We start from the raw sequence: 24,978 nt of genomic DNA, 5'->3' as shown, positions 1-24,978 counted from the left end.
TCAGCCACCGTCTGGCGGGCGGCGGGGGGGGGAGGAGCCCTGGCTCGCGCTCGCCCTCACAGCCGCCGTACTGACGCGCGGCCGCGGCCTCTCTCCCGCCCCGCGCGCGACGGGCAGGCGAGCGCGGCCAATCAGAGGCCGCGAGAGCCACGGGGACTCGGCCTCCTCCGCCAATCCGGGCTCCGCCAGGCCCGCTCTCGCGCCGAGGGGGTCAGGGCGCAGGGAGCGGGTCCGGGAGGGGGGCGCCGGGCCACCCCCTCCCCTCCCCTCTCCTCTGGCGGGACGCGCCCGCCGGGCCGTGTGGCCCCTTTATTTTACGTAAGGGCGATTCAAAGCAGCGTCTCCCCCTTCGCCTGCCACCCCCCCACCTCCTCCCCGCCCCGCTTTCGGGAGGTCACGCCGGGCGGCCGCCGAGCGCGGCGCCCCGGACGCTGCAGCCCACCGGGGGGCGCCGCGCGGCCCGCTGGGCCGCGTAGTCCGCGCCTGCCGCCGGGGAGCGCCTGCTCCCGCCTCCTCTGTCGTGGCGAGCGACAGCCGCCCCAGCCAATCCCGCCTCCGCTTTTACGCCGGGCGGCGGCCGCCGCGGCCAATCGAGCGTTCACCTGCGGCCTCTCCGGACGCCGGGGCTGGGAGTGGGGCGCGGTGTTCGCGCCCGCCGGAGGGGGCGAGGTGGGAGCGCGGCGGAAGTAACGGTTCGTCATGGCAACTGCTGGTCGTGGGGCGGCGGCGGCGCTCCCTGGGGGCCGCCGGTGCGCGGTCCCGGGGTGCTCTCGGGGCGCCCTTCCCGCCGGGGGCCCGCGATGAAGGAGGCCGGGTGCCTCGGGCGGGCACGGAGCCGCTCGGTTCGGCGTTGCCCTTGCGCAGGTTTGCTCCGCGCCCGGCCTGGGGCGGGCGGCTGCGGTGCCGCGGGTGTCACGGCGCAGAGGCTCTCCGCCCTGCGCCCAGCCGCCCTCCGGTGCGGTGAAGCACCGGCGCCACCGGCTGAAGGAGCGGAGCGCGGCGCGGCGCAGCGGTCGCCGCTCGGCAGCTGGCGCCGGGGAAGGCGTGGGTGCGGGGGCAGCGGCACCGCCGAGCTCGGGGCTCCCTGCGGCGTTGGTTGTGCCGGGCCCCGGGCGCTGCACCGCTTCGCGTCTCTGAAAGGAGAGGTGTGGCAGGGCGGTCCCCTCGGCCTCGGCCGTCTCCGGAGGCGTTCGTGCTGGCCGCCAGGAGCAATACAATGGCCTCGTGGTTCTCTGCCTCTCTGCTCTGTGCTTTTCTTTTTCCTGTAACTTGAAGAGACCTTTTTTGTGTTTTTTTTTTTTTTTCCCCCCTCTCCAAGAGGCTTTTGTGTGATGAGGACATGTGCTAAGTTGGGAGAGGAGACCAAAGACCCAAGTTGTGATTTTTTTATTTAAGTCATATTTGAGGTTCCTTGTATTCCTTCAGTGGCCATATTGCCCTTTGCGCTGCCTTTGTCCAAGCTAGTCAAATTGTGTGCCTTCCCACTTGGGTGGCAAACAACCCATCCGCTGTATTGGACCACTAATTAGTAAATCTTGTGTATCATTTATTGCCTTTTGCTGTACATCCTCAGTCCCTAATATTTGCTATATTATGGTCAACAATACTGATGTAACCTGTTTCAGGTAACACCATATCTTGCCTTATCTGTTGATCCATTTTAGAACTTACGTATGAGAAGGACTCGTAGGCCCAGTGTTGCTTGTCAAACAATTGCTTTTCCACTTAAAAAGTAACGTAAAGCTTTAATTACTTGTATGCTCTATAGATACTGCATGTATTACAGTTTGGTGGCTGTGTCTTTTTTCAGATCACTATGAAGGCCTTGTATTGTCAGCAGAATTCACCTGGAGAGGAAATGACATTTGTCTTCCAGGAAAAAGTGAGTTCCAGTCACAACAGCACATTAATCTTTCAGTGGAAGAAGAGAGTGTGGCTGAATACACAAGAGAATTGAAACACCTAACTCTTCCGTAGACTTAAAAAAGAACTTGTGTAATCCTTGCACATACAGGCAGGTAAATGAAAGTTGAGGAGATGTATTTTACCATCATCGTGCAGCACTTGGCAAGACCAGTGCTAGATTTCTGTGTGCAGTTTTGGTGCTCATATTTTAAAAACAAGTTTTGCAGGCATAACAAATGAACCCTGGCTTCATATGGATTCACATCTCCTGGTTGGATTTTCTAGTCACTGAAAAAGTAGAAATATAGGTTGAAAAATGTATCGTGTTTGGAGTCTTCCTACTGTTACTTTCTTTCCTCTTGTGAGTTCTTTGCTCTTAGTGAGGATTGAGATCACAATGCAGCCTTTTTCTCAGAGGCATTGATTGATAAGTCTCCTTTGTCTAGTTACTTATTTTCCTATAACTTAAAGGAACAACAAGACAACAACTACTCTTTCAAATTTAGCTGAAACTATTGTGCTGAAGAGTCTTTGTCAGTTTGATGCAAGTGTTAATTGGATAAGTGCGTACACATGAGCTTGTGGCATAAGGCTAAAATAGGATGTCAGTGAGCGCATATTGATGCAGTGTGAGTATCTGGACAGTAGAAAAATGCTTACGTGGTTTTCAGAACATGAATCTATGTTCTTAAATCTCTTACAGTTACGAAATAAATTTCTACAGATGCCTATCTGTACCTGGGTAATATAGATACCTAAATACACCTATGAGCCATATATCAAAATGAAACAATTTTGTACTGGTGAGAATCTTGCTTGAGCAGCTCCAAAGTCTCAGTAGTGAAGCACATGTAGCAAACTGCCTGAAGAGAAGGATGCAGTGAGATGGGTGATTTTGATACAACTGAGGTGCATGTTTGTGGAGCAGTCTTAGACCTACTTAAACTGCCTGTGAAATTGCACTTTTGCTGAAAAAGTTTGATCACCCTTCAGTGGCATGTTTTTGTTCTCTTCCTGGTAATGGCTGTAGGAGTTACGCAGCTATAAGATGAGATGAATCAGCTTACTTATCCAGATGAAAAGTAGTAATTTTTTACAAGTTAGTTCACAGCATTGTGCTGGCTCCATGATCACTAGCTCCAAAACAAAGGAAAGGATGGTAATATGTAGATGCTGGCAACAGGTGAGCCAGATGGCTCTAGTACAGTCTTAGATAAGCTAAAGCAGATCTTCAAACAGCACTCCTGTGCATAGACTTTGTCTGCCTGCTTACCTATTTAAATCCCGTCAGACAGGAACTGACTCTGCAAGTGTCTGTATAATGACCAGCACTATGGAATCCTCATCTTAAATAGAAATAAATATTGAAAAAAGTGAGGAAAAGGAAAGCTAGGTTGCTGAGGAGACCTTAAGAGAACAGAAGGGGGATAAGGAAAAGTCAGTAGCTTGGATGAAGAGTTTTCATCGCAAACCTTCCTTGTATGGTGCTTGGTCAAATCCTAATAATGACATATGTAAATTACGAAGGCAGGAACCGGTTAACAGCACAAATATTTCATCGTTTCTTTTTGTTCTTAATATCTATATTCTTTTACAAAGAAAAGCAATTTTATGGTGTGCGTCGTAGCAGTACTTTGGTGTGCATAGCTCAATGAACCTAAAGGATAGTTCCAAAAGACAATATAATCTTAAATTTACAGAAATTACGTAAGTCCCTTAGATTCTGACTTCTTTTTTTTTTTTTTGAAACCAGAGATGCAATATTCATATAGTTCAACAGTTTAATGGCTTTTCTGTTCTGTGGAACAAAGAGTGAGAACCCACTTTGGTTTGTTTGAGGAGCAGGAGGTCAGTCTGGCAAAATGCCTTGCAATTTTAAAGGAACAGTGTGTGTTTAACTCAGCTGGGGTGAGAAAAAGTTCAACTCAATATTCCTTAGACAGAGTTTACTGTTCATGTTGCTGAGGCTAGGAGAAAAGCAACAGCTGTTGCTTGGGAAGAGTTTAAAAAAAAAAAATCAAAGAATGGCTAAACACTTAAGAATATATCTTAACTTCAGAAGTAGAAACAAAGCTCTCATAACTTTCTGGTGTTTCAGTTCCAACAGACATCTACACTGCAGGCTACAGTATAACATGGAAACACATGACTTGTGCCTCCAGTCCCTGAGGTAGCTCTTCAACAGCTGTGTGGAGTCAGCAGTCCAGAACTCAACTTGGCTAATTAAATACTTTAAAGTAACAGTACTCAGCTACTTAAAATAATTCCAGATATCGATCCCAAAACCAGAAGTTGAAATAGTAAGGGGAGTCTTCATTAGTAGAACACTTTTGTATGTCAGGTAGCTATCGTTTGTGGGACTTCACACCAATTCTTATCAGTGCTGTTTCTTTGACATCCTCTGAACTACTTGAATATTTACCTCAGTAAGTTTATCAGTACAGTATGTTAGGCATTCATGTCAAAATTCGCTTAGAATGCCCCATCACTCCTGCAATGTAGTTCTAATATTAAAGATCTGCGTCCTTCTATTCGTTAGACAGATACTAGTGGGGTAATTACATACTAAAGTTGTTTCAAAGAAGGGTGTGATATTTACCTTGCAGAAAAAAAAAAAAAATAACGTCAGTGTCTATTGAGGTTTAGTAAGGTCTAGTGGTCAGTTTGTAATAGTAATATACATGTGCTCAAAATGGTGTTATAAATCCATTGTGATATCAGTTCTCTTTTCATTAAAAAAAAAAAAAATCTTATTTTGACTACAAAGAAATCTAAAACAAAGATTCTGTGGAACAGTGCTTTCAAGAGCTTAAAAGGATCCTACTAGCACATTCATGTTGCGTTGTATAATGTAACGTCTGTAAATTTGTCCTAGGAAAACCTTCCTCCTACAAGAGACAACGATGTGAAAGTACAAGTTAGAGCTTGTGCACTGAGCTGGATAGATACAAAGGTATTTGCTTATTTTTTTTATAAAAGCTAGAGGTGTTTACAGTTTCCATTGAAGATCTAAGACAGAGCCTTAGCTGGTAACTGGCACAATGCCATTTATGCCATCTGAGAATATGGCTTTACTGCTGAGAAAGAGGGTACAGGATTGATGTGGTATTCTTTCATATCTCTTTAAATAAAAAGCACCTGTAATTTTGTTCCTAATTTATGCAGAAAGATGAGTTGCCATTTGTGAGTTTTCTTACAGTAAATCCCTTTTATCATCCTCTGCATACTGACTTTAAGTCCCAGTTTGGCTTACGTGTTAATAACTGGTTTGTTGTTTTTTGTTTTTTTTTTTTTTTATGTGCTTCTAAATTTAAATAGAGAAAGCCACTGCAAAGTTTTTAATATTAAATGAGGAATGTGTGTACTTTTTTCTCCCTAGATAACATTTTGGTAATCGCCCAACTTTCCTACTGAGAATATCAGATAAGACAATAATAAATATGCAGATTTTGAGCCTTAATAACAATGTTGTAACCATTCTTTTTATTTAGCTTCTGTCAGAAATTAAACTGGAGAAGGAGCTTCTACCTGTTGGTCGAGAAATTTCTGGAGTCGTATTGGAAGGTAAGTTAGTATAATTGTCCTGCGAGGGTACGGAGCAAGAATTAAGGTCTGGTAATCTAGAACAAATAAATACCGTTTGCGTTTTACACCTTTAATAGTAGGAACTGTTTGCTTTCTTAATGAGCCTTCCCCTAAGTCAGTAATGGTACTGAATGAAAGTAGAAAAAGAAACTGAAATGTAATTCCTGTATACCTGTTCAGGGTTTAAAAAAAAGAAAAGCACAACAGCTTTCTAAATAAAATGTACTGAGATCTTACGATACTACCTGCACATACTATAACAATCTTTATTTGTAAAAATCATTTGTTGGAATAGTGAAGGCAAAACAACATTCAGGAATTTTGGCAGTGTTTCACTGGCATATCCACCTTTGATGCGTAGTTTAAAGCCTATGTCTTTCAAACACGTATACGTGTGTGTTGTACTCACATGTAACTGTTTGTGCATGGGGTGCCAAAGTTTAGTGAATTAGACATTTGGTTTTGGTATCTGCATATTTCACTAGTGAAAAAAAATTTCACTAGCAGGGTATGTTTTTAGTTTTGTGAGCCAGTGATAAACAGTGCTCTCAATTGCATGTTCAATTTCAGCTATAAACATTTATCTTCATACCTTCTTTCCTCTTTTTCATATGTTCTTCACGAGTTGGAAGAAAGGTGACCTTTTTTCAGCCAGATGATGAAGTGGTGGGTAAGTTAATGCTTGTTTGCCTTATCAGCTAACACAATTAGTAATCTTTTTGTAATGAATGGCTGAGGTTGTAATAATTGCTGAAGCTACAATTAGACCTTTATTTTCAAAGATTCAACTACTGTCACATGAATAAACTCTTATAAATGAGAATTCTAAAAGTGTGCTCTTAAGGAAGTGTTTGGGTAATAAGAATGGAAGTTCAGGTCCCCAGCTAATGTAATAAGTCATAATCTTACTACATTCACTGAATCTTTAAGAATATACACCTGAGTCCAGTTAGCCATGTGGAGAGAGTGTTCTAAAGGCAGCCATCTGAATACGTGCACAATTATTTGTATTTGTAACACCATCTTGATGTAATTAATATGTATCTTTCGATTTCTGTGGATAATACAAAGCCTAGGCTTGTATTTCCTGCCTTCCTGAGGATGATATAAAAATGTACTTTTAATTGCTAGTGATGATTCCTGTTAAAGCATACTGAAGACCGTTCAGTTTCTTCTGTGTCATGTCAGTTCCTGTACGAGTAAGGAAATCAAGAGTGGTTCTAACTTAAACATGCAAGAGCAGTTGACCAGTTCTACTGGATTTTCTGAGTTGCCAAAAGCAGTGCACATACTCAGGTGTTTTGCTAAATACAAGGCCACATTGAAAAAGAAACACTGATTCAAGCTGCTTGTTTTCTAGAATCTTCATTTGTACTGCAGGTTAGAGTTCTTGAAAGTGGACTTGTTTCCCCTCAGCGTAAACACAGGGAGTCCAGGCTTTATGATACTGCTAGGACATTATTGTCAGAGAAACTCATCAGAAAGGCAGGTGGTAATCACTTACTTTTTGTTGTTGTTGTTTAAAACAAACTTCTAGGTCAAAAATCACATGGAAAGTGTTTGGGCTTTTCTTTTCCCGGTAAAACTTTGGCTGACCTTTCGTATCATTAGCTTAATCTAATGGAATAAGATGTGTGATTATTTATTCACCACAGGAGGTGTAATTCTTACAGTTGGGAATTAATATTCAGTTTTATGGGGTACGGAATTGGCATTGCTTTGTTTAATAAAGTAGAATAGTTACAGCCAGGCATTTCTGGTCTTGCATATGAACTAACGTTGAACTATGAGTAGTATCATTATTGTGAACAATATTGCTTATTTGGTTAAATATCTTACTGACATACACTATGTCTGTTGAATATTTTAAAATAGTATTTGTGTTGCAATCACCTTCTGTTGTAGCTGAAAGAATACAGTTTCAATAAGTAGTTAGGAAAAAAAAACACCCTCTGAAAATATGTCAGTGGACCTGAGAGGTCTAAGTGACATTCTAAGTGGCTGTAGGATGGTTGGGTTTTTTGTGATTTAGGGCTTGATTCCATTCTTGTTAATTCAAATATAGGAAAATTAGTTTGAATCACCTGAGCTACTTCATTGTAAATCTGACATTAAGGGAATGAAATCTGTACTTGGGTCGTGAAAGAAGCAGAGTTGTTTTGACTGTGTTGTCTGCATTTTTTGTTCTTGAATGTTTGTGAATACAGGTACAGAAAAGTCAGAATTACATGTGTAGAAATAGGAAGATGAAGAAAATAGCGTTAAATATTTTTAGCCCTAAAAGAAAGAAAACCAACTTCTTTAAATGCTGGAATCTCATAGCATTCCCTCCCAAACAGCTGTTCAACCTTATGCATCCAACACAGATGTTATAAATTCAAAAGACAGGAGTGAAATATTTCTATTAACACTTCTATTAACACTTCTCAGTTACTATTGCTGTGAGGTTATACATAGTTAATGAGTGAGCAGATTTAAAAGAAAATGAGCTATTGCCAAATGGTCTGGTTACCCGTGTGTTTAATAACATCATAGAATCATAGAATCATCTGGTTGGAAGAGACCTTCAAGTTCATCGAGTCCAACCATTCACCCTGCACTGTCAGGGTCCCTAAACCATGTTGCTCAACACCAAATCCACACGGTTTTTAAACACCTCCAGGGATGGGGACTCCACCACCTCCCTGGGCAGTCTGTTCCCATACTTCACCACCGTCTCTGTAAAGAAATTCTTCCTGATATCTAAACATCATTCCTGATATCTAAACATCAAACTGTCCCAAAACATACAGTTGTCAGAAAAATATTTCTACTTGAATTTTACAAAAAAGCCTGTCCTTCTATCGAAGAGTATCATCCTGGTATATGCTGTTTACTGAGTTTCACGTAATAATATAGTAACACAGTCCTTATTTATGAATCTACTCTTTTGCACATGAGAATACTACTGTGCTCACTGTTTTAAGTACCTGGGTGTTAAATCATTAATGTATTCCTAGAATCATATCAAGAATTCTCACTTTTAAAGTTTTTCTGATCCTTCTTTCCAAAGGAAATGTCTTTGTCTGTATAGGTATCATCTTATACATAATTATTTGTTTGGTTAAGAAAAATACAGTACTAAAACCTCAGACTAGCCAAAAATCTTTTGTTTTGGGATACATTCTTGACTTCCTTTCAAAGTTACAGTCAGTTTTATTTGTTGCTCACAGACTCTTTTAGCAATTAATTATGCCACGTTCCTCATTAAAATAAGTGCCAGGAAAAATATTCTGAGAGTTAAATTGACCACAAATACTTGGAGACAGGAACTTAAATATAAATGTACCTGCTTAGATTTACTGGTGCTTAGCCAGTTTGTGTGTCAGTTCATAGAATCATAGAATGGTTAGGGCTGGAAGGGACCTTCAAAGGTCATCTAGTCCAACCCCCCTGCAAGGAACAGGGATATCTCCAACTAGATCAGGTTGCTCAGGGCCTCGTCCAACCTGGCCTTGAACGTCTCCAGGGATGGAGCATCCACCACCTCTCTGGGCAACCTGTTCCAGTGTTCTACAACTCTCATGGTAAAAAATTTTTTCCTAATATCCAATCTGAATCTACCTCCCTCTATTTTAAAACCATTACCCCTTGTCCTATCATAACTGGCCCTCCTGAACAGCCTCTCCCCATCTTTCTTGTAGGCCCCCTTGAGGTACTGGAAGACCGCTATAAGGTCACCCCGGAGCCTCCTCTTCTCCAGGCTGAACAGCCCCAACTCTTTCAGCCTGTCCTCATAGGAAAGGTGCTCCAGCCCTCTTATCATCTTCGTGGCCCTCCTCTGGACCCTCTCCAGTCAGTTCTTCCGTATGCTCTGTTACTGAATACATAAATAATCAATACAGGAAAGCCCTATGCTATGTGAAGTATTTCTGACAAGTGAGATGAAAAATCTGATTTTGTACTTGTGTCCAATGCTTGGTATGTATAGCATACAAAAAATAAAGGTGTATACTTCATGTTGGCGCTTCTGTAAGCATTGCGAGGTATACCAGGGGGTATTTAAGGGTTCTTTAAGATGCCATATGTCTTTCCCTCAGTATAAGGGTCATGTTCTTGTGAATGGTTTTGGAGACCCTGAAATCAATGTGAGTTGACGGCCATGTTTAATGACTCCTTGGAGGCTGTCTTGAGTATTAGGAGATAACATGACTTGTTCCTGAACTTTTGCGTCTGTCAAGAAAAGGAATTTCTTCATATATTATTCATTCTGTGTTTTGCTTTTTCTCTAGTAAGATGTTAGAACACTAAGTGGTATAGGTGCCAAGGCTGTTTTAGTTTGCTATAAGGATATTCTTCTTAACATTTGAAATATGATATTGTATTAATCATCAAAATCTGAATTATGTTTTAGGATAGAAGAGATATTTCTAAGGGACGTTCTTTAATACATGTTCATATTTTGTTTGCTAAATTAAAAGATTAAAGAGTGACTTAAGTTACGAAAGTAAGACAGAATTGATAGCGATGTTGTAAGAAAGTGTGTTCTGTTCTGAGATTCTTGCCCTTCTTGCATTATTTCCTAATTGCACAATAACTGCTGTAGATAGCTACTTTTTATTATTATTATTTTTATTATTATTATTCCATAGATAAACCCCTGAGAAATCTGCAGATGTATACAAGCACTGTAGGGTAACCATTTTTAAGTGGGAATTGTGAAAGACTGAAAATAGCAGCCAAATTTGCTGAGGATTCATAGAATCAGAATAGTTTGCATTAGAAGGGTCCTTTAAAGGTCACCTAATCCAACCTCCCTGCAGCGCGCAGGGACATCTTCAACTAGATAGGGTTGTGCAGAGCCCTATCCAACCTGACCTTGAATGTTTCCAGGGATGGGGCATTTACTACCTGTCTGGGCAACCTGTTTCTGTGTTTCACCACCTTCATTGTAAAAAAAATTCTTCCTTCTAGTATAAATCTACCCTCTTTTAGTTTAAAACCATTACCTCGTCCTATCACAACAGGCCCTGCTAAGAAGTTTGTCCCTGTTTTTCTTATAGGCTCCCTTTAAGTACTGGAAGGCTGCAACAAGGTCTCCCTGGAGCCTTCTCTTCTCCAGGCTGAACAGCCCCAACTCTCTCAGCCTGTCTTCATAGCAGTGGTGTTCCATCCCTCTTATCATCTTTGTGGCCCTCCTCTGGACCCACTCCAGCAGCTCCATGTCTTTCCTATGCTGAGGCTTCCAGAGCTGGACACAGGATTTTAAGCCAAAGCCCTTGCTTTGGTCTAAATGGAATATAAGATTTGGAGGGGAGAAGGAAGAAAATAGTTGTTTTACTGAGGAAAGAGGGTACATATATTCAGAAGACTGATCAGATGCCAGAACCTGCTGTTCATGAATAATCTTCTTGGCCAGTGAAGGAAAAAATTACTGTTATGACCAGGATGGATTTCTTTTTTTTTTTTCCTTCTGCCTGTTCTGTGTTTGCTTTCTGTTTTCCATAGGTGGGTTTTTTTTTTTCCTTTTTTTCCTCTTCTCTATTCCAGCTTTTTAGAACTTACACTCCTGGGTTCTTGCATGTTTTTCCTCTGCTGCTTTCTGTCTCTTTTTTGCTGCCTTGCTAAGAACACACTTACAGGCATCAGGATGGAAGAGTAGAGGTATCTGTAGTGTGGCTTGGTCTGTGCCCATCTGCAATATGAGAGCTTGATTTTCTTCTTTGTTAGCCATGGCCCAGAGGAGCACTCATCAGAGTGAGCGCAGTATGAAATGAGTTCAGACATGACTTGACAGAAATTAAGCATGCCAGTAGCAAAAAGCACTCAGTAGTCCCCATTCTTTCTCTCCCCAACCCCAAAATGCTGTTTGGAACCATCTCGTGCACTGTGCCCATAGACATTACAGGCTGTTACCTTGCCAAGTTTTCTTAACCTTGTCATAAACCTGATAAGAAGGCATCTGAACCACAGACTAAGTGGGATTTAATTTCATCAGGAGATTGTTTTGATTATAACAGATGCTTGTTTGAAATTAAAGGTCTATGTTCCATTTCTTTCAGGAATTTTACCCCTGGATTCTGAAGAGTCTGGTCTTTGTGAAGTTATTCTAGTTCACGAGCATTATTTGGGTATGTAGTTCATATATTTTGCTAATGTTTACATTTACTATATCTTTAGACTTCAGCTTTTCTAATTAACTTGGACCTTTGGGCAGACTTGTTCTGTATAGCAACAGTCAGACATTCTGTCTACTCCACTTGTTCATGGAAGCTTTGAATACTATGTACTTTCAAGGGTTTTTCTTTTGCTGTTATCATTTAATGGGTTAATATTTTGCCTAAAACACACAAGCTGGCTCTTTTTTTTTTCCTTCTAACTTCCCTTTTTGTTGCTTCATTGTCTTTCTACTTTTTCCTCGCCTCATCTGTCACAAAATTAAATGAGGACAAATGTGCTTTTTTCCACACTTTGACTCAATCCAGGAACATCATTTGTGACCAAACTAGCAAATGGGATCAAATTAGCAGACTAGAAGCTGAATAAAGGAATTTTCAGGGAATGAAGACTGGGGAAAACCTAGTATTGAAACAGTCTCTTCAATTATTGTGAGTTTCCAGTTTCCCCTTTCTGGGCACACAGTGCTTTAATGTGTAGAATACTAAATTTGGGAATATATGTGCTTCTCCCAACAGTTTGTGTGTGACTTTGAGCAAGCTATTCTTTTGCTCAAATTAAGTTGTGTTGTGTTTCTGTGACTGTCCATGAATTCAACCTGTGTAGTTATGAGGTGACTCCTTTAAATTTGTTTATATCAAAACTGAAACAGTTTTTTAATATGTATGAGAAGTAAACAAGTATTATTTATGTTGACTTGTTTGGAGATGAAATCTTCTTGACTATCTATGGCAGTTTTTGCAAAATGAGTCATGGACTCGTGGAGATGAAAAAATAACATTTATTCTTTCTTACATTTAAAAGTACAAATCAAGCAGAATGAAGTCTGACTTTGTATTACCTTCGGGGGCTTACTTTATGCTGAGTCGTATGAACTGGTATGCAAATAGATGATGCTGGTGGTGATCCCTAGAATTCTTTTCCAGCACACAGATAAACAATCCGAAGTGATGGCATTCCTTACGTTGTTTCATAGCTTCCCTGATCAGGCTACACTGTCAATTCTTATGCTTAAAGAGACAGACAGAACTTTTCCAGCCTTTTGCTCTTCTAGTGTGCCTCAAGGGGATTAGGCTTACTTAGTTGAGTTCTATGGGAGACTCTCAGTGGGGCTGTGATGATTTCCTAGCTTACTGTCAAGGTTTCTGCTAAATCATGTAAATTGCTTATATTAAAAATGGTGTTTGAACTTAAGATTTCTGGGTAAGAGAGTAGTTCATTAACGTTACCTCCCCAGGTTTTTAAGCATGTGGATAGAACGGGAAAACTCTTAAGCATCTTGTAGACAACAGAAAACAGAGCTGACAAATAATGTCATCTTGACCTTTCTCTCTTAAAATGTGATATAACCTCTGGAAGCTGTTTACACCAATGGATTATGAAGTAGAAGATTCTAACCTATAAAGAGAGAGAATTAGGAACTCTCTTGGGTTGGAACTCGCATTTTATGTTCTCTGTGTCAGAATTATCTTGGTGAAAAGGAGACAAGGCTTCCTCAGATTGTTTCTGTCAGGAGGTTATGGTAGGAAGTGGGTCTCCTTTTCTTTTTCCCTGTTTAAGTACTGTATTGCATTTGAACTTGCTCACAAGAGTGCTGCAGAAGCAAACTGAGTAGTCTTGGAATAACAATTGCCTTTTCCACTTGGACACCATGTAGCTGACCTAACACTGCCATGAGCCACAACATTGGACTATTGCCTTTGTGAAATAGATCATCATTACGCCTGTAGAGGATTTGACTTGTATAATTTTTTCATGTTTTAGAAATTTATGAACTCTAAAAAAAAAATTCTGAGTGAAATGTCACTGACTTGCTGCTTTTTTTTCCCCTACCTGCTTTGTTTGTTTGTTTGTTTCCTCAAAATTAGTTCGTAAACCAGAAAAAGTTTGTTGGGTTGAAGCAGCTGGGGCTGTTCGTGATGGTGTCCGAGCATACACAGCTTTACACTACCTTTCCCAAGTCTCTCCTGGAAAAACTGTGCTTGTAATGGATGGAGCAAGTGTAGGTAACAACTGTGCAATAGTAACAATTTTGGAACAGAAAGATTACCTCTGCCATAAATAACTGTCTTATCACCAGAATGATTGGATTTCTTACAACATACTAACCTTATCAAGCCTTGTATTTTACTCCTGGCAGTGCCCTTAACTTAATGGATTAATAGGAGAGGCCCTCCCACATAAGATACTCAGCCAAGAATACAGTCCTTTACATGTTGTGTGGGGAGTGAAGAGGTAGTTCTTTTCTGGTGTTTTACATTGACATAGTTTTACCCTAAGCCCTGAGGTATAACTGGAGGAAAGTGCCTCAATTTTTTATTTCTTTCCCACCACTGCTTTTTAACTTCTCTTAGATATAAATAATTTCATTTGCATTACTCCAATCTTTATTGCTAATGAAGATGTGGAGCTTACCTCAGCCAAGATTTGTTAATGTAAATGTGCTACCAAGGAAAAAGCTCCAGCTACATCTTCCTTCAACAAGCGAGCAAGCCCAGAGCTGCAAGTCACAATTGCAGTTATGGTACTTGTGTTACTTAAAGTATAATCTGAGCTATTTTGCTGAAGAGGAGAACTCGTTAACTCCTAAAAGTTTATTCAGAGCTTCCCAGTCCATTAAAAGACTTTTTTGGCCTCACTCAGAACAGAAGCAGATCTGTGAGTATTCAAATTCTTCATTCAGATGTGTTTTACTGAAGGCATGAGTTCAATTCTGGATACTCTTCTGACATCTCCTGAACGTCCTTTTCAACGTAACCTATCTAAAACTGCATCAAATTGTTGCGGTAAATAAATTAATCTACATTTTTTCTTCTGCAGCCATTTGGTACAATAGCTATTCAGTTAGCACAACACAGAGGAGCTAAAGTAATCTCTACTGCATACAGTCTTGAAGATAAGCAGTACCTGGAGAGGCTTAGACCTCCTGTGGGTAAGTTATATTCTTCAGTGCTAAAGTTTATGCTAAACAATATCTCAAAATTTGTTTTCTTTTTTTAGTCTAAGGACTTATTTCAGTAAGTGAAAACTGAAATAAAAATTTATAAAAAGTCTAATTAAGTAGTTTTAAAACTTATTCTCTACTCCATAGACATTTAATTTATATTTTAGGTGTACTTCATGGCATTTTTATTCTTTATTTAACTTCTGATGACTGTCTTTCAGTATTTTCCATCTCACACAATAATGCTTGAGTGCTGGCTTTTGGCTTAACTACTCAAGAAGTCTTTTCATTTTTTAAAATTGTTGCTTGTGAACGAGAAGAAAGCATTACTAAATCACCAGTATCACAGTATGTAATCTAGGTACCTGAGCCAGAGTACAGGTGTAATCATATACTTGAGATACCGTATTCATTAGACTCAAATTACTTCTAATAGTATTTTATCAAGCTGTGTGGCAGCTCACTTTCAAGTGCTGTTGTAACTGTAGCTGGATGCTCAAAGGCTCTGTATTTTCCTATTTTCCAAATGAGCTTTGCATTAGATGCAATACTTGCATTCATCTATGACTTCCTGCATTTCTTCTCTTTGATACTTAAGGTTTTGGGGTTTTTTCCCTCAAAAAAAAAAGTGCTATTTGAACCATGGGGAAAGACTGTGTAAAAACTACTAGCATCTTTCCTGATCAAACTTTTTCTTATTTCAGTGCTGCAGAGTGGAGGAAAGTAGAATATTTCTTTATTCAGACAGTTTTAAAATGGCATTGCAAAGTCCAGTTTGATTGCAGTCCGCAAACTTCCCTGTACTGTGAACAAAAGGTTAAAACTAGTTTCTGATACTTCCTCCTCAAAACGCAGAGGCTGCCCCAGTATGATCACCAAGTTTATTTTTCAGTGTATGATTTTTGTTGTCGTTCAAAGAAGAATAAGTGAGAATTGCTGTGCCTCTTGTAAGAATATCCTTGTGGGGAAAGCATTGTGTAGTCAGTTGTCATGTCTACATATATTACAGTCGCATCCATCAAAATACATAGGAGTCAAGATGAGATCTGATGAGAAAGATAACGTCAAGGTTAACTGTCCCTGACTCTGACTCCTTTCTCTTTTGTTGTTTTGCATAGTAATATTGTTAGTAATCTTGGCTTTCCAAATGGAGAATTAGAGCAGTTTTCGAATTTCCTCTCTTGTTCTCAGTGACTCACTAAAACCAGGCATTGCTGATACGCAGGTGCACGAAGTATTGTCCTTATGTTCTCCCTGCTGGCTCAAGAATAGTAAGCTAGCAGAGGGATGAAGTAAGCCAGAGAGATGCTCTTTAGACACAGAGAGAACAGAGTTCTTGTCAATTTTAATTCCTTTCTGGCTGCTGAGAGCAGAACTGGCAGTGGAAGCACAGAGACAACACAGTGTACATGTGCGTTCTGGGGCTACACGTTCACACACATCTGCAGTGCTGGGGAGTGATTCACTCCCAGCCTACCAAGTGAGTATTTAGCTCTTCCAGTAGTGGCTTTGGAGTGCTGATAATGCAGCAGGAAGTGGAGTGCTGCGCAGAGGTTATTACACAAGAGCAGGAAGAAAGGCGTTTTTGCTGTCTGACTTTAATGATCTTCAACAGGGAACCGTGAAGTTTTGTGTTGGGAATGTAATCATTTCTTCTAAGAACTGGCAGACTTTTGTCTCTAGATTTTTATATTACTTCTATTTTTTTTCAGCTTCACAAAAAAAGCTATTTTCTCCTTTTCTTATTTCAGAAGTCTTTTTTGCTGTAATAGTAGATGCTGTGGACACCAGAACATAAGGCACTTTTGTGAATGCCGTTGATATGTAGAGGTTTGTTATGCCAGCTGTTACAGGGTAAAAGAGTAAATACAAAATACCTGAAACTTCACTTTGTAATATTTTATGGGTGTATTTTGCTAATGATATGAAAAATTTATTAGCTAAGAAAGGACTTTGCTGTTAATTTTATTATCATAGTCCTGTCAGCACACATGAATATGACTTTGGGTTGCTTGGCACATTTACCTTTTGCTGGCATTTTTAAGTTATATGAATGTTAATATAAAAATAAATGCTCTAAGTATTTAGAGCTTTTTCAGTTTTGTGCTTGGTTAGTGGTTTTTTTGTTCAGTTTTTAGCAAGAGTCTTATCAGTTGTCAATGAGCAGCAGTTTGTGTTATCAGTGTATAGCATAACTAGCTGCTTCATAAAATGACTGAAATAACTATCTCTTGCAGTGAAAAGGCCATGTCTTATATTGGTTGTGTATGTGCTTGTTTTACAACAATAGGAGTTTAGTTTAGCAGTTTTGCAAATGTTAGTGGAACATAAACATTGTGGAGGTGGGGAATTTTTAATTGCAACCGTACTTCAAATAAAGAGATATAACTTGGGTACAGTATCGAAAAGAGAAACAGTTTGCGCATTAAGGCAAAAAGCTGCTTGTTTTGTGGATTTTTTTTGTGTTTTGTTGTTGTGGATTTTTTTTTTTTTAATAAATATTACTCTGGTGCCTGCAGTGGAAGTTCCTGCTAATGTTTAAGTATTTGTATTTAGACCAACAGGATGGTGATCTTCACATGTCTTCAGTAATCTGTGGAGTAAATATAATGGAGGAGAGGATTATGACAAATTTTGAGATTTTAATTTCCATGTTTGAGGCTAGAGACAGAATATTACATAAATAATGTGATGAGTTTCTGTTAGAGAACAGAAGAAAAAAAAATACACACACATACATATTTATTCTGTTCCCTAGGTTACCCCCTTCTTCTTTTGGTTTGGTTTGTTGTTTGTTTTTTTAATTTAAAATCAATATTGAGCTTTCAGTGTATACATTTCTGGTAAGAACTCATCAGTCATTTCATGGCTCTCTTGAGCATGTTCAGTAAACCAAGCAGCAGATCTTTTGTGTGACAGTTTTAAAACTCTGTAGCTGAACTTACTGGGTGAGAGCAAACTCTCGTAGCAAGTTGTGGAAATATCGATATTTCTACTTCTCACCAACAGTGAAAGAAGAGAGAAATTGAATCCTTTTTGCCAGTCAGAATAACGTTACTTTAGAAGTTGCATTAGTCACAGGAGAAGAAACTGAACTAATTTACAAATGTTTTGTGAGAAATTTTGCATAAGTGATGCAGGATTATAGAAAACTATATCATAATTTGTTGCTCAGCGTTTTCCACAGCGGAGAGAAATTGTTACAGTATTTTGCTAGGAAGGAAGTTGAACAGGATTTTGATGAGTACTGTTTGAACTACTGTAATGAGTTAAGTAACAAAACTGGAAATTTTGGCTAAACAGAAATCAGAAAATAGTCAAACTGATTAATCTCTTGCCTTTCTTTTTGATAGTCAGGCTTTGAGTCTATTAAATCAGAATTATTCTCAAAAAGTGAAACTATTTGCAGAAACTTTATACCATGTCAAGTTGCCATGTTAAGAAAAAACTTTTAACTTCTTGACTGAAGAAACTAATAACAGAAAGATATTATGGGGTTTTATTTACATACAGGGAATATGACTGTCATTATTAAATTAATGTGACATCTTTATTAAATTATGACCATTTGTGTTCTCTTTAGCCAGATAGTTTGACTTCAGTGAAAAAATAGAATGATTGACCTAAGAATCTGAATGCATCTTATGATTTGATTGGAAGGAAAAAAAAAAAACAAAACCCAAAGCATTAACTGAGTATTTGTTAATATTCTTCTTAATGACCAGTTTCTTGCAATTTTTCTTCTCTCCTTCCTTCCCACACCCTGTGATGAAATTCAAGAAGGTATACGGCAGCCTTTAGTTGGTAAGTACACATTGCAAATTTGAGTTTAATTCATTATGCTTTGGAAATGTGCCTCCAAATTTATTTAACATTGTTTCAGTTATCATTTTGCTGAGAAGTCTTTGGCCTGTTTAGTTTCTAAATGCTTGTTCTAGCTCATAATTATGAAACAAAACTAAAAACCTTAGCTGCTACTTCTCTGCCCTAGTTATTCCTGATGCTGTGGTTTATCTTTTTAATTATCTATAAATATGGTATTACAGATATGCCCCATCCCTGGAAGTGTTCAAGGCCAGGTTGGATGTGGCTTTGGGCAACCTGGTGTAGTGGAGGGTGTCCCTACCCATGGCAGGAGGATTGGAACTAGATGATCTTTGAGGTCCCTTCCACCCCTAACCATTCTAGGATATATGAGAAGAAAATGTATTAGTGACTTTCAGTTCAGAAATATTTCAAGAGGAGATGTAAATACTTCCGTTCAAATACTTATTTAGTGACCAGAGAGACCATTTAGAGGTTAAAAGTACTGTGCGCAAAGTAATATATTCATAAGTCTGTCCGTGCTGTGACATTCGTAATGATGCCACTAAGCATTATTTTAAAGAAAAGATGGATATAATAAGATTAAAAGACTTGCTGGAATCGTAAGAAAAGTCAAGTCAATGCCTCGTGACTGAATTATTGCGGTTTTACATGTTTAGTTCTGATTTGCATTGGGCGACAGGTCTCCGTGCCAGGGAATAGGTTTTTGTTTCCCACTGTGATGCCGAAACAAGAGAAGGGCTCTGCAAGGGACTGGCAGGAAGTGGTGGGGTTTATGTAGAGTAAGGGAAAAAAGCTATTCTTGGAAAATGCTCCCACAGCGTTACTGCTATGGTTATTTGATAGATAATTTGAAAGTTGGGAGACGTGAGATAAGGTGTGGTCTTATCTTTTGGCCACTCTCTTTTGCTTCAATAACATGGCTAGTCACTCCAGAACTTGGTATTTTTGAAGGCGCTTTCGGAAAAGAAGAATAGCAAAGAATGAACTGAGAGAAGGATTTCTATTTATAGTAACATACTTTATCCTTTAGGCCTAAACAGACTTGAGAGTTTTCCTTCAGCTTTAAGCTAATACATATTTTTGATGTTGCACTGCATTGGAAAAGGAAAAACTATTGTTTATTTTGACTTAGCTGCAAACTTGCTTGTAATTCTTTCAGAATCTAGAAACTTTCTGTTCTGCTCTGAATCTAGACTCTACATTTTTACTGTAATTGGCCAAATGTACTGCTCTTTCTAGCTCGAGTGGTGGATGTGTCCAATGGAAAGATAGATTTGGCAGAAAGCTGCTTGGAAGAAACGGGCGGCCTGGGAGTGGATATTGTTCTAGATGCTGGAGGTATGTAACTGATGAAAATCTGGTCTTCAGAGCACCATGAGGGTTTTTTCATTATTATTTCCAAGTAATATAAGTGGAGGCTGCATCACCTCAAACTATTAGATTTAGTTCCTTGTTCCCATGCAATTTTATGTATGTGTCTTTACTCAATAGATCTCCTTAAGCTAGATTTCTTCATATCACCCTCTAGTGGAAGCATGTAATGCTATTAGTCTTCTGCTAAGTTTGTCTGAAATTTTCTTCTTGCTTAAAACTGAAAAGAAAAAATGTGTTTAAAGAGTAGAGCTGTGATATCAATGTTTATGCTACCTTATTTTAATACAAAAATTACACCATAATTGTCAGTACTGTCAACCTGTATTCTAAAACAATTGTAATAGTTGAAAAGTCTGAAGTTACTATTTTTAGCTGAAATAATTGAAGAACTTCTTAGAGTTCCACTGAAACGTGTTAAAAGAAATACATACTGAATTTTCTAAATCTTCTACATTCTCAGATATTCTGATGTGACTAACAGCATAATTTAACTGTAGTGCTGTTCCAGACTGCCATCTTTCTTTGTGTGTATTCCTATCCATATATTGCAACTCCTTTATATCTGAAGACATAGGACTGTAAATAATCCCAAGATAACGTGGTTCTCAGTACAGGAAGAGATGGACCTTCATTCTGAACAGAATTTTCTTCTGAGCTTGAATGAATTTGTTCTCCCCCCTATCCAGTGAAATTATATAGTGCTGAAGATGAATCAAGTTCGAAATCACGGTTGCTGCCTCATAAGCATGATATCATTACTCTTCTTGGTGTTGGGGGACACTGGATAACAACAGAAAAAAATCTTCAGGTAAAGATACTGTGTCAGTAAGTTAGTTTGTACCACAGTATATATGTGGATGTGTCTGTGAGCTTCTGTTGTGGCTGAATGGTTCCCCACTTTAATAACCTCAGTTTCCATTTAAGAAAACTTTCACATCCAGAAAATGGGAAGCATACAGCATTAATAATAGGTTTTTTTGTTTTCCTTTGGAACTATTTTGGGGCTGTCTTCTCCAAGGTGATAGTAAGTTATGTTAATAGCTTGGCTATACTGACAAATTTTAAAGGACCTATTTTGTTTAGCTCAGAGTATTAAACCGTTTGACAAGATAGAAAAGTATCATTTAAAGCTGTAAATATTACAAGTTTGCCAAGTTCTAAGAGTGGGCAAGGGGTGTTTTTTTGCTTGGCTTGGTTTTTTAACCATCAGTATAAAATAACCATCTAACCTTAATTTTTTTTTATAGCGAAATATAACTAAAAAACATTTTTCTTCATTTTGTTTAAGCTGGATCCTCCAGATAGCCATTCCTTGTTTCTTAAAGGAGCCACAGTCTCCTTCCTGAATGACGAGATATGGAACTTGTCCAATATACAGCAAGGGAAGTATCTCTATATCCTTTTGATGGTCGTTTTGAACACTGACTGCTAATATGAGTGGATGGAAATATAACCGAGAAGCCAACTAGTAGATTTTCTTCAACTCAGTGATGTAACCACAGGCTTAAAGGTCAGCACAGCTACGCTGTGTAACTAAAATATAACATACACTCGTGTTTTAAGATAGTCTCTGCATTCCGTCTAAATATATGTCTCTACATGCTTCATTAAAAGCAGTTCTGAAATAGAAAACACACATTCTGGAGAAAATGCAACATTTTGGTTCAAGATTGAACCAATTAATAAGTTCTTATATTATGCATATGACGTTTTGGAAATTTTTTTTATTCTTTTGGGCAGCAGATGCATCATCTGTAAATCTTAATGCAGTCAGTTTAAATGTAAAAGTTAAAATATTTTGGCTTCCTAACCTTTTCCTTATTTGCGTACGTATGTTCCTAATTGCGTTCCTAATGTTACGTACATAAAATCTATTGAGCAAAGAAGTGGGTGTGGGAAGAGGAACGCCTCCTTCATTTGCATTACCTGCATTTTGACCTCAAGCAGCTGGACTCTGAGCTTTCTACTAGCCTGACAGTTTTCAGTGGATCGCTTCAAGTGATGGAAGGTGTGTCTGTTCATTCATGGCTTTAAGGACCCTCCCTGTTCTGCACCGCACTGCAGATTGAGATCTGCTGAATCACTTTTGCAGTTTAGCAGAACGGCAGAGGCAGGTGAGGATTAAGTCATTATATTTGCGGAATGACTAACTGTACCGCAAGGAAGTCCTCCCCTCCTCCACTAGCTGTGAAGTAGATTAGGCAAGGTCAGGCACTCTAAGGAAATATTTATGGGATGCAGGTTATCATGAATCGCTTTATAGTTGGCATTTTTGTTGAATGCTTACTGAAGAGTTATCCGCATAAAAAGTGAGCTGACTAAACAGTAAGATGTCTTCTGTCATCTCCTGGGGTATGTTTAATAACAACAGTACGTTTTATTGCAACAGGCTTTAAAGTTAAAAGGAAAAATCTGCTTTGTTTTTTTGTTAGTGTCTTGTATTTTTTTTTTTTGGATCTGTGTATCTTGTGAAATTCTTGAGTGTATGGCATTAATATCATCTGAAGAAATCGCAAGGTGATCACTTTTTAAAATGGCTCAAGCTTCAAGTATCAACCAGATTGCTCTTAAAATGAAGGATGGAATGTTATTTTTTGAGTTTGATGTAAAGACTAAATACAGCCTCATCTGTCATGAACGTTAGACATTGACTCAAAGATCCCTTACAGATTGGCAGTGGTGCTCAAAGAATATACAGGCTCTGCTGTGTTCCCACCTTTATTTTGATTTTTACCTCAGATGTCTGTATCAATAGTAGGGATAGTTAACTGGTACCAAAGTCTGTCATCTTCATTCGCCACAAAAAATGCAATTGCTGTTCTGACTGATTAATGTGGTACTAGTGTGGGCTGAATTTGTCAGTCTTAGCCCTTTTGCTTTATTTTTCAAAATTCTATTTTCCATATTTCATTTCTGCGTACTATTTCAGGAAAGATTTCTGATACATAAACAAGCGCATAAATCTGATCTGAAGATTGGAATTAAGGTTAATTTTCATTTTGCCTTGATCCTACTAGTTTTGTATCAATACAGGACTCTTGCCAGCAAACATGGTTCTAGAAAGATTTATCTGTAAGTATGTTGCTGCCTTGACAGTCCTCTTAGATACCCATCTTAGAAGATATAATGGAGAAATTATCAAGCAGCATTTTCAGGTGAGAGATTCTTTTTTTTTTTTTTTTTTTTTTTACATTCAACATTAGAAGTAGAAAACTCTTGCCAGCACTGTACTGCAAATTTATATTGGGATGCTCAGGAGAAGATGCCTCACATAGTTTACATGGAGCAGCTGATGATCTATTTCTGTTTGTAATATAGCAGGCTAAGCACAAGGAAATTTGTTAAGCCCCACAATTATGCCGTATGTCAAAATTTAACAGAGGCAGCACATTTTTTTCTTGGTGGCAGAAGAGCATGTACCTGGCGGCTCAGCAGTGTGTCTGGTTGAGAAACGGTGTTGACTGTAAAAGGCAATGGGTCTGTCTAATACTCCTCTGAGAATAGTGACTAGCTAGCAAGAGTCCCATAATAAGGCAGGAATGGAAGATCCTTTCTCTTAATGCAGGAGAACTGTATTGCTGTTGAGCAAAAGCCTCACCACCACCACCGTTCCCTTCCCCACCCCCCGTTACCCGCCCTACCCCATAAGAAGGAGATCTTTTAATTAACTTCTGTTTCCTATTTGCTTTAGGGCTTGTCCCTTCTTCTGTGAATCCAAGCAAAGCTGTAAAACTTTTATTTTGTTTAAGGAGCAAAGTTTATATAGTGAAAGTAAAGTCTGTGGCAGTAGTCCTGCAATATTTCTGTTGATCTGAGCATGCTCACCAGACACTTCTCACATATTGTTCCGTTTTAGGCCTCAGCTGGATGAACCCATCCCAGTGTATGAAGCCAAAGTTTCTATGGAAATAGTTCAGAAGAATCAAGCAAGAAAAAGACAAGTCATCCAGTTCTGACACACGATTTCCTGAGTTCCAAGCCTGTGGAAGATAAAGAAATCTAATGTATTTGAGAAGAAAATTAGTGTACGCTTTCAAATAATTCTGTAACCAGAATTTAAAGATCTTTTGTACCTCAGTACAAATGGTCTGTAAAGCTCCTGTGACTTCAGGGTTTTTTCTTGGATTCGGTTGAGCAGAATGTTCATATTAGCAACTTCTAAAGAGGCAGTCTTGACACACAGATCTTGTCTTCCCTGCCCCAATTACAAATGTCAGTAACATCTACAGGCAAACTCCGTTGCTGTTGGTTTTCAACCATAAGAAATTGAAGGAGGGGGGGGAAATTCCTCTGATGTTTTTTATTAGTCTTCCCTTCTCCAGCCCCTACCAACAGTCACCTTTATATTTCCCTTTTGCTTTTGACTGCATTGAGGCTGAGCACTCTCTGCGGTACACTGAAGTCTTTAATCCACATTTAAAATTGTTATTTAATTGTAAGACAGGCAAAACCATCAGAATTGGCAAGGATGCTAGAGGGGAAAGATACGATACTGACAGTAAGAGTTCCCCTTACAGCTCATTCTTCTTTATTTTAGCAACCAGGCAGTAAACCTAGTAAATCTAGAGTCCATAGGCCGATACAATTGTGTCATTCAGATGTCTGAGGCACTTTATCTTGTTACTGTAATGTTATCTTTGGTATCTTTAAGTTAAAGACCTTCCTATGCTGTGCGCTTTCACCTCCCCTCTTTTAACCAGCTCAAATCTGTTTTTCCAACATCGTCCATTACTGTGCACCATCTGCAAATCAGCAGTAGGGAAGGAACTGCTGTTTTTCTTTCTTCAAGGTGTGTGGCTTCCTACTTGCTCTTATTTGAGAGCAAAAATATTTTTTCTGTTCAACTGTGGTATTCATTTTCACTATGTGGATGGCTCAAACAGCGGACACTCACACTTTAAACCAGTATAAGAAGTTGGAACATTTGAGTGAAAATAGATTATCTAGAACCATGATTAATCTATCTTCTGTCATTCACCAGGCTTGTAGTAAGTTCTTGATAAATGATACAAGGGAAGCATATAAAAGCATGAGTAAATCTCATTTTACTACTGATGTGATGTAATGCAGCCTTGAAAATAAGCGATGCTTTCGTGCACCTGTGTACACACAAGTGTAAAGCATGTGAATCCTCTGTTAGTTTGACGTTTATTCTGAAGCTTTGTACCCAACTGCAGCTTTTTTCC

General features: G+C 39.1%; 1 protein-coding gene across 3 annotated transcripts; it reads left to right on the top strand.

The window, feature by feature from the left end:
- The first annotated feature begins 644 nt into the window (after nt 1–644).
- CRYZL1 (crystallin zeta like 1) lies at nt 645–24,062 on the top strand. 3 transcript variants are annotated; one of them, XM_086631855.1, is made up of 14 exons: nt 645–669; nt 1,811–1,882; nt 4,781–4,858; nt 5,397–5,469; nt 6,116–6,160; nt 11,532–11,600; nt 13,515–13,648; nt 14,467–14,578; nt 18,371–18,394; nt 19,658–19,756; nt 20,479–20,600; nt 21,081–21,186; nt 22,902–22,947; nt 23,649–24,062. In XM_086631855.1, exons 2-14 carry the CDS (start codon nt 1,817–1,819, stop codon nt 23,746–23,748), a joined length of 1,074 nt encoding a protein of 357 aa, XP_086487981.1. In that variant the 5' UTR covers nt 645–669; nt 1,811–1,816; the 3' UTR covers nt 23,749–24,062. The 3 variants fall into 3 exon arrangements, with proteins under 3 accessions (XP_086487981.1, XP_086487971.1, XP_086487962.1); XM_086631845.1 differs by lacking the exon at nt 645–669 and adding an exon at nt 683–692; XM_086631836.1 differs by lacking the exon at nt 645–669 and adding an exon at nt 700–726.
- The last annotated feature ends 916 nt before the right edge of the window (nt 24,063–24,978 follow it).

This window comes from Tauraco erythrolophus, chromosome 1, assembly GCF_009769465.1.
Source record: "Tauraco erythrolophus isolate bTauEry1 chromosome 1, bTauEry1.pri, whole genome shotgun sequence".
NCBI classification, from domain to species: domain Eukaryota; kingdom Metazoa; phylum Chordata; class Aves; order Musophagiformes; family Musophagidae; genus Tauraco; species Tauraco erythrolophus.
This window is presented reverse-complemented; position numbering and strand designations above follow the sequence as displayed.

Bases quoted from the DNA above. Each gene is read 5' to 3' on its own strand.
- CRYZL1 (XM_086631836.1), top strand. From the start codon at position 700: ATGGCAACTGCTGGTCGTGGGGCGGCG. The intron at 11,601-13,514 runs GTATGTAGTTCA...CCTCAAAATTAG, and splicing joins AGTTCACGAGCATTATTTGG to TTCGTAAACCAGAAAAAGTT. The intron at 20,601-21,080 runs GTAAAGATACTG...ATTTTGTTTAAG, and splicing joins CAACAGAAAAAAATCTTCAG to CTGGATCCTCCAGATAGCCA.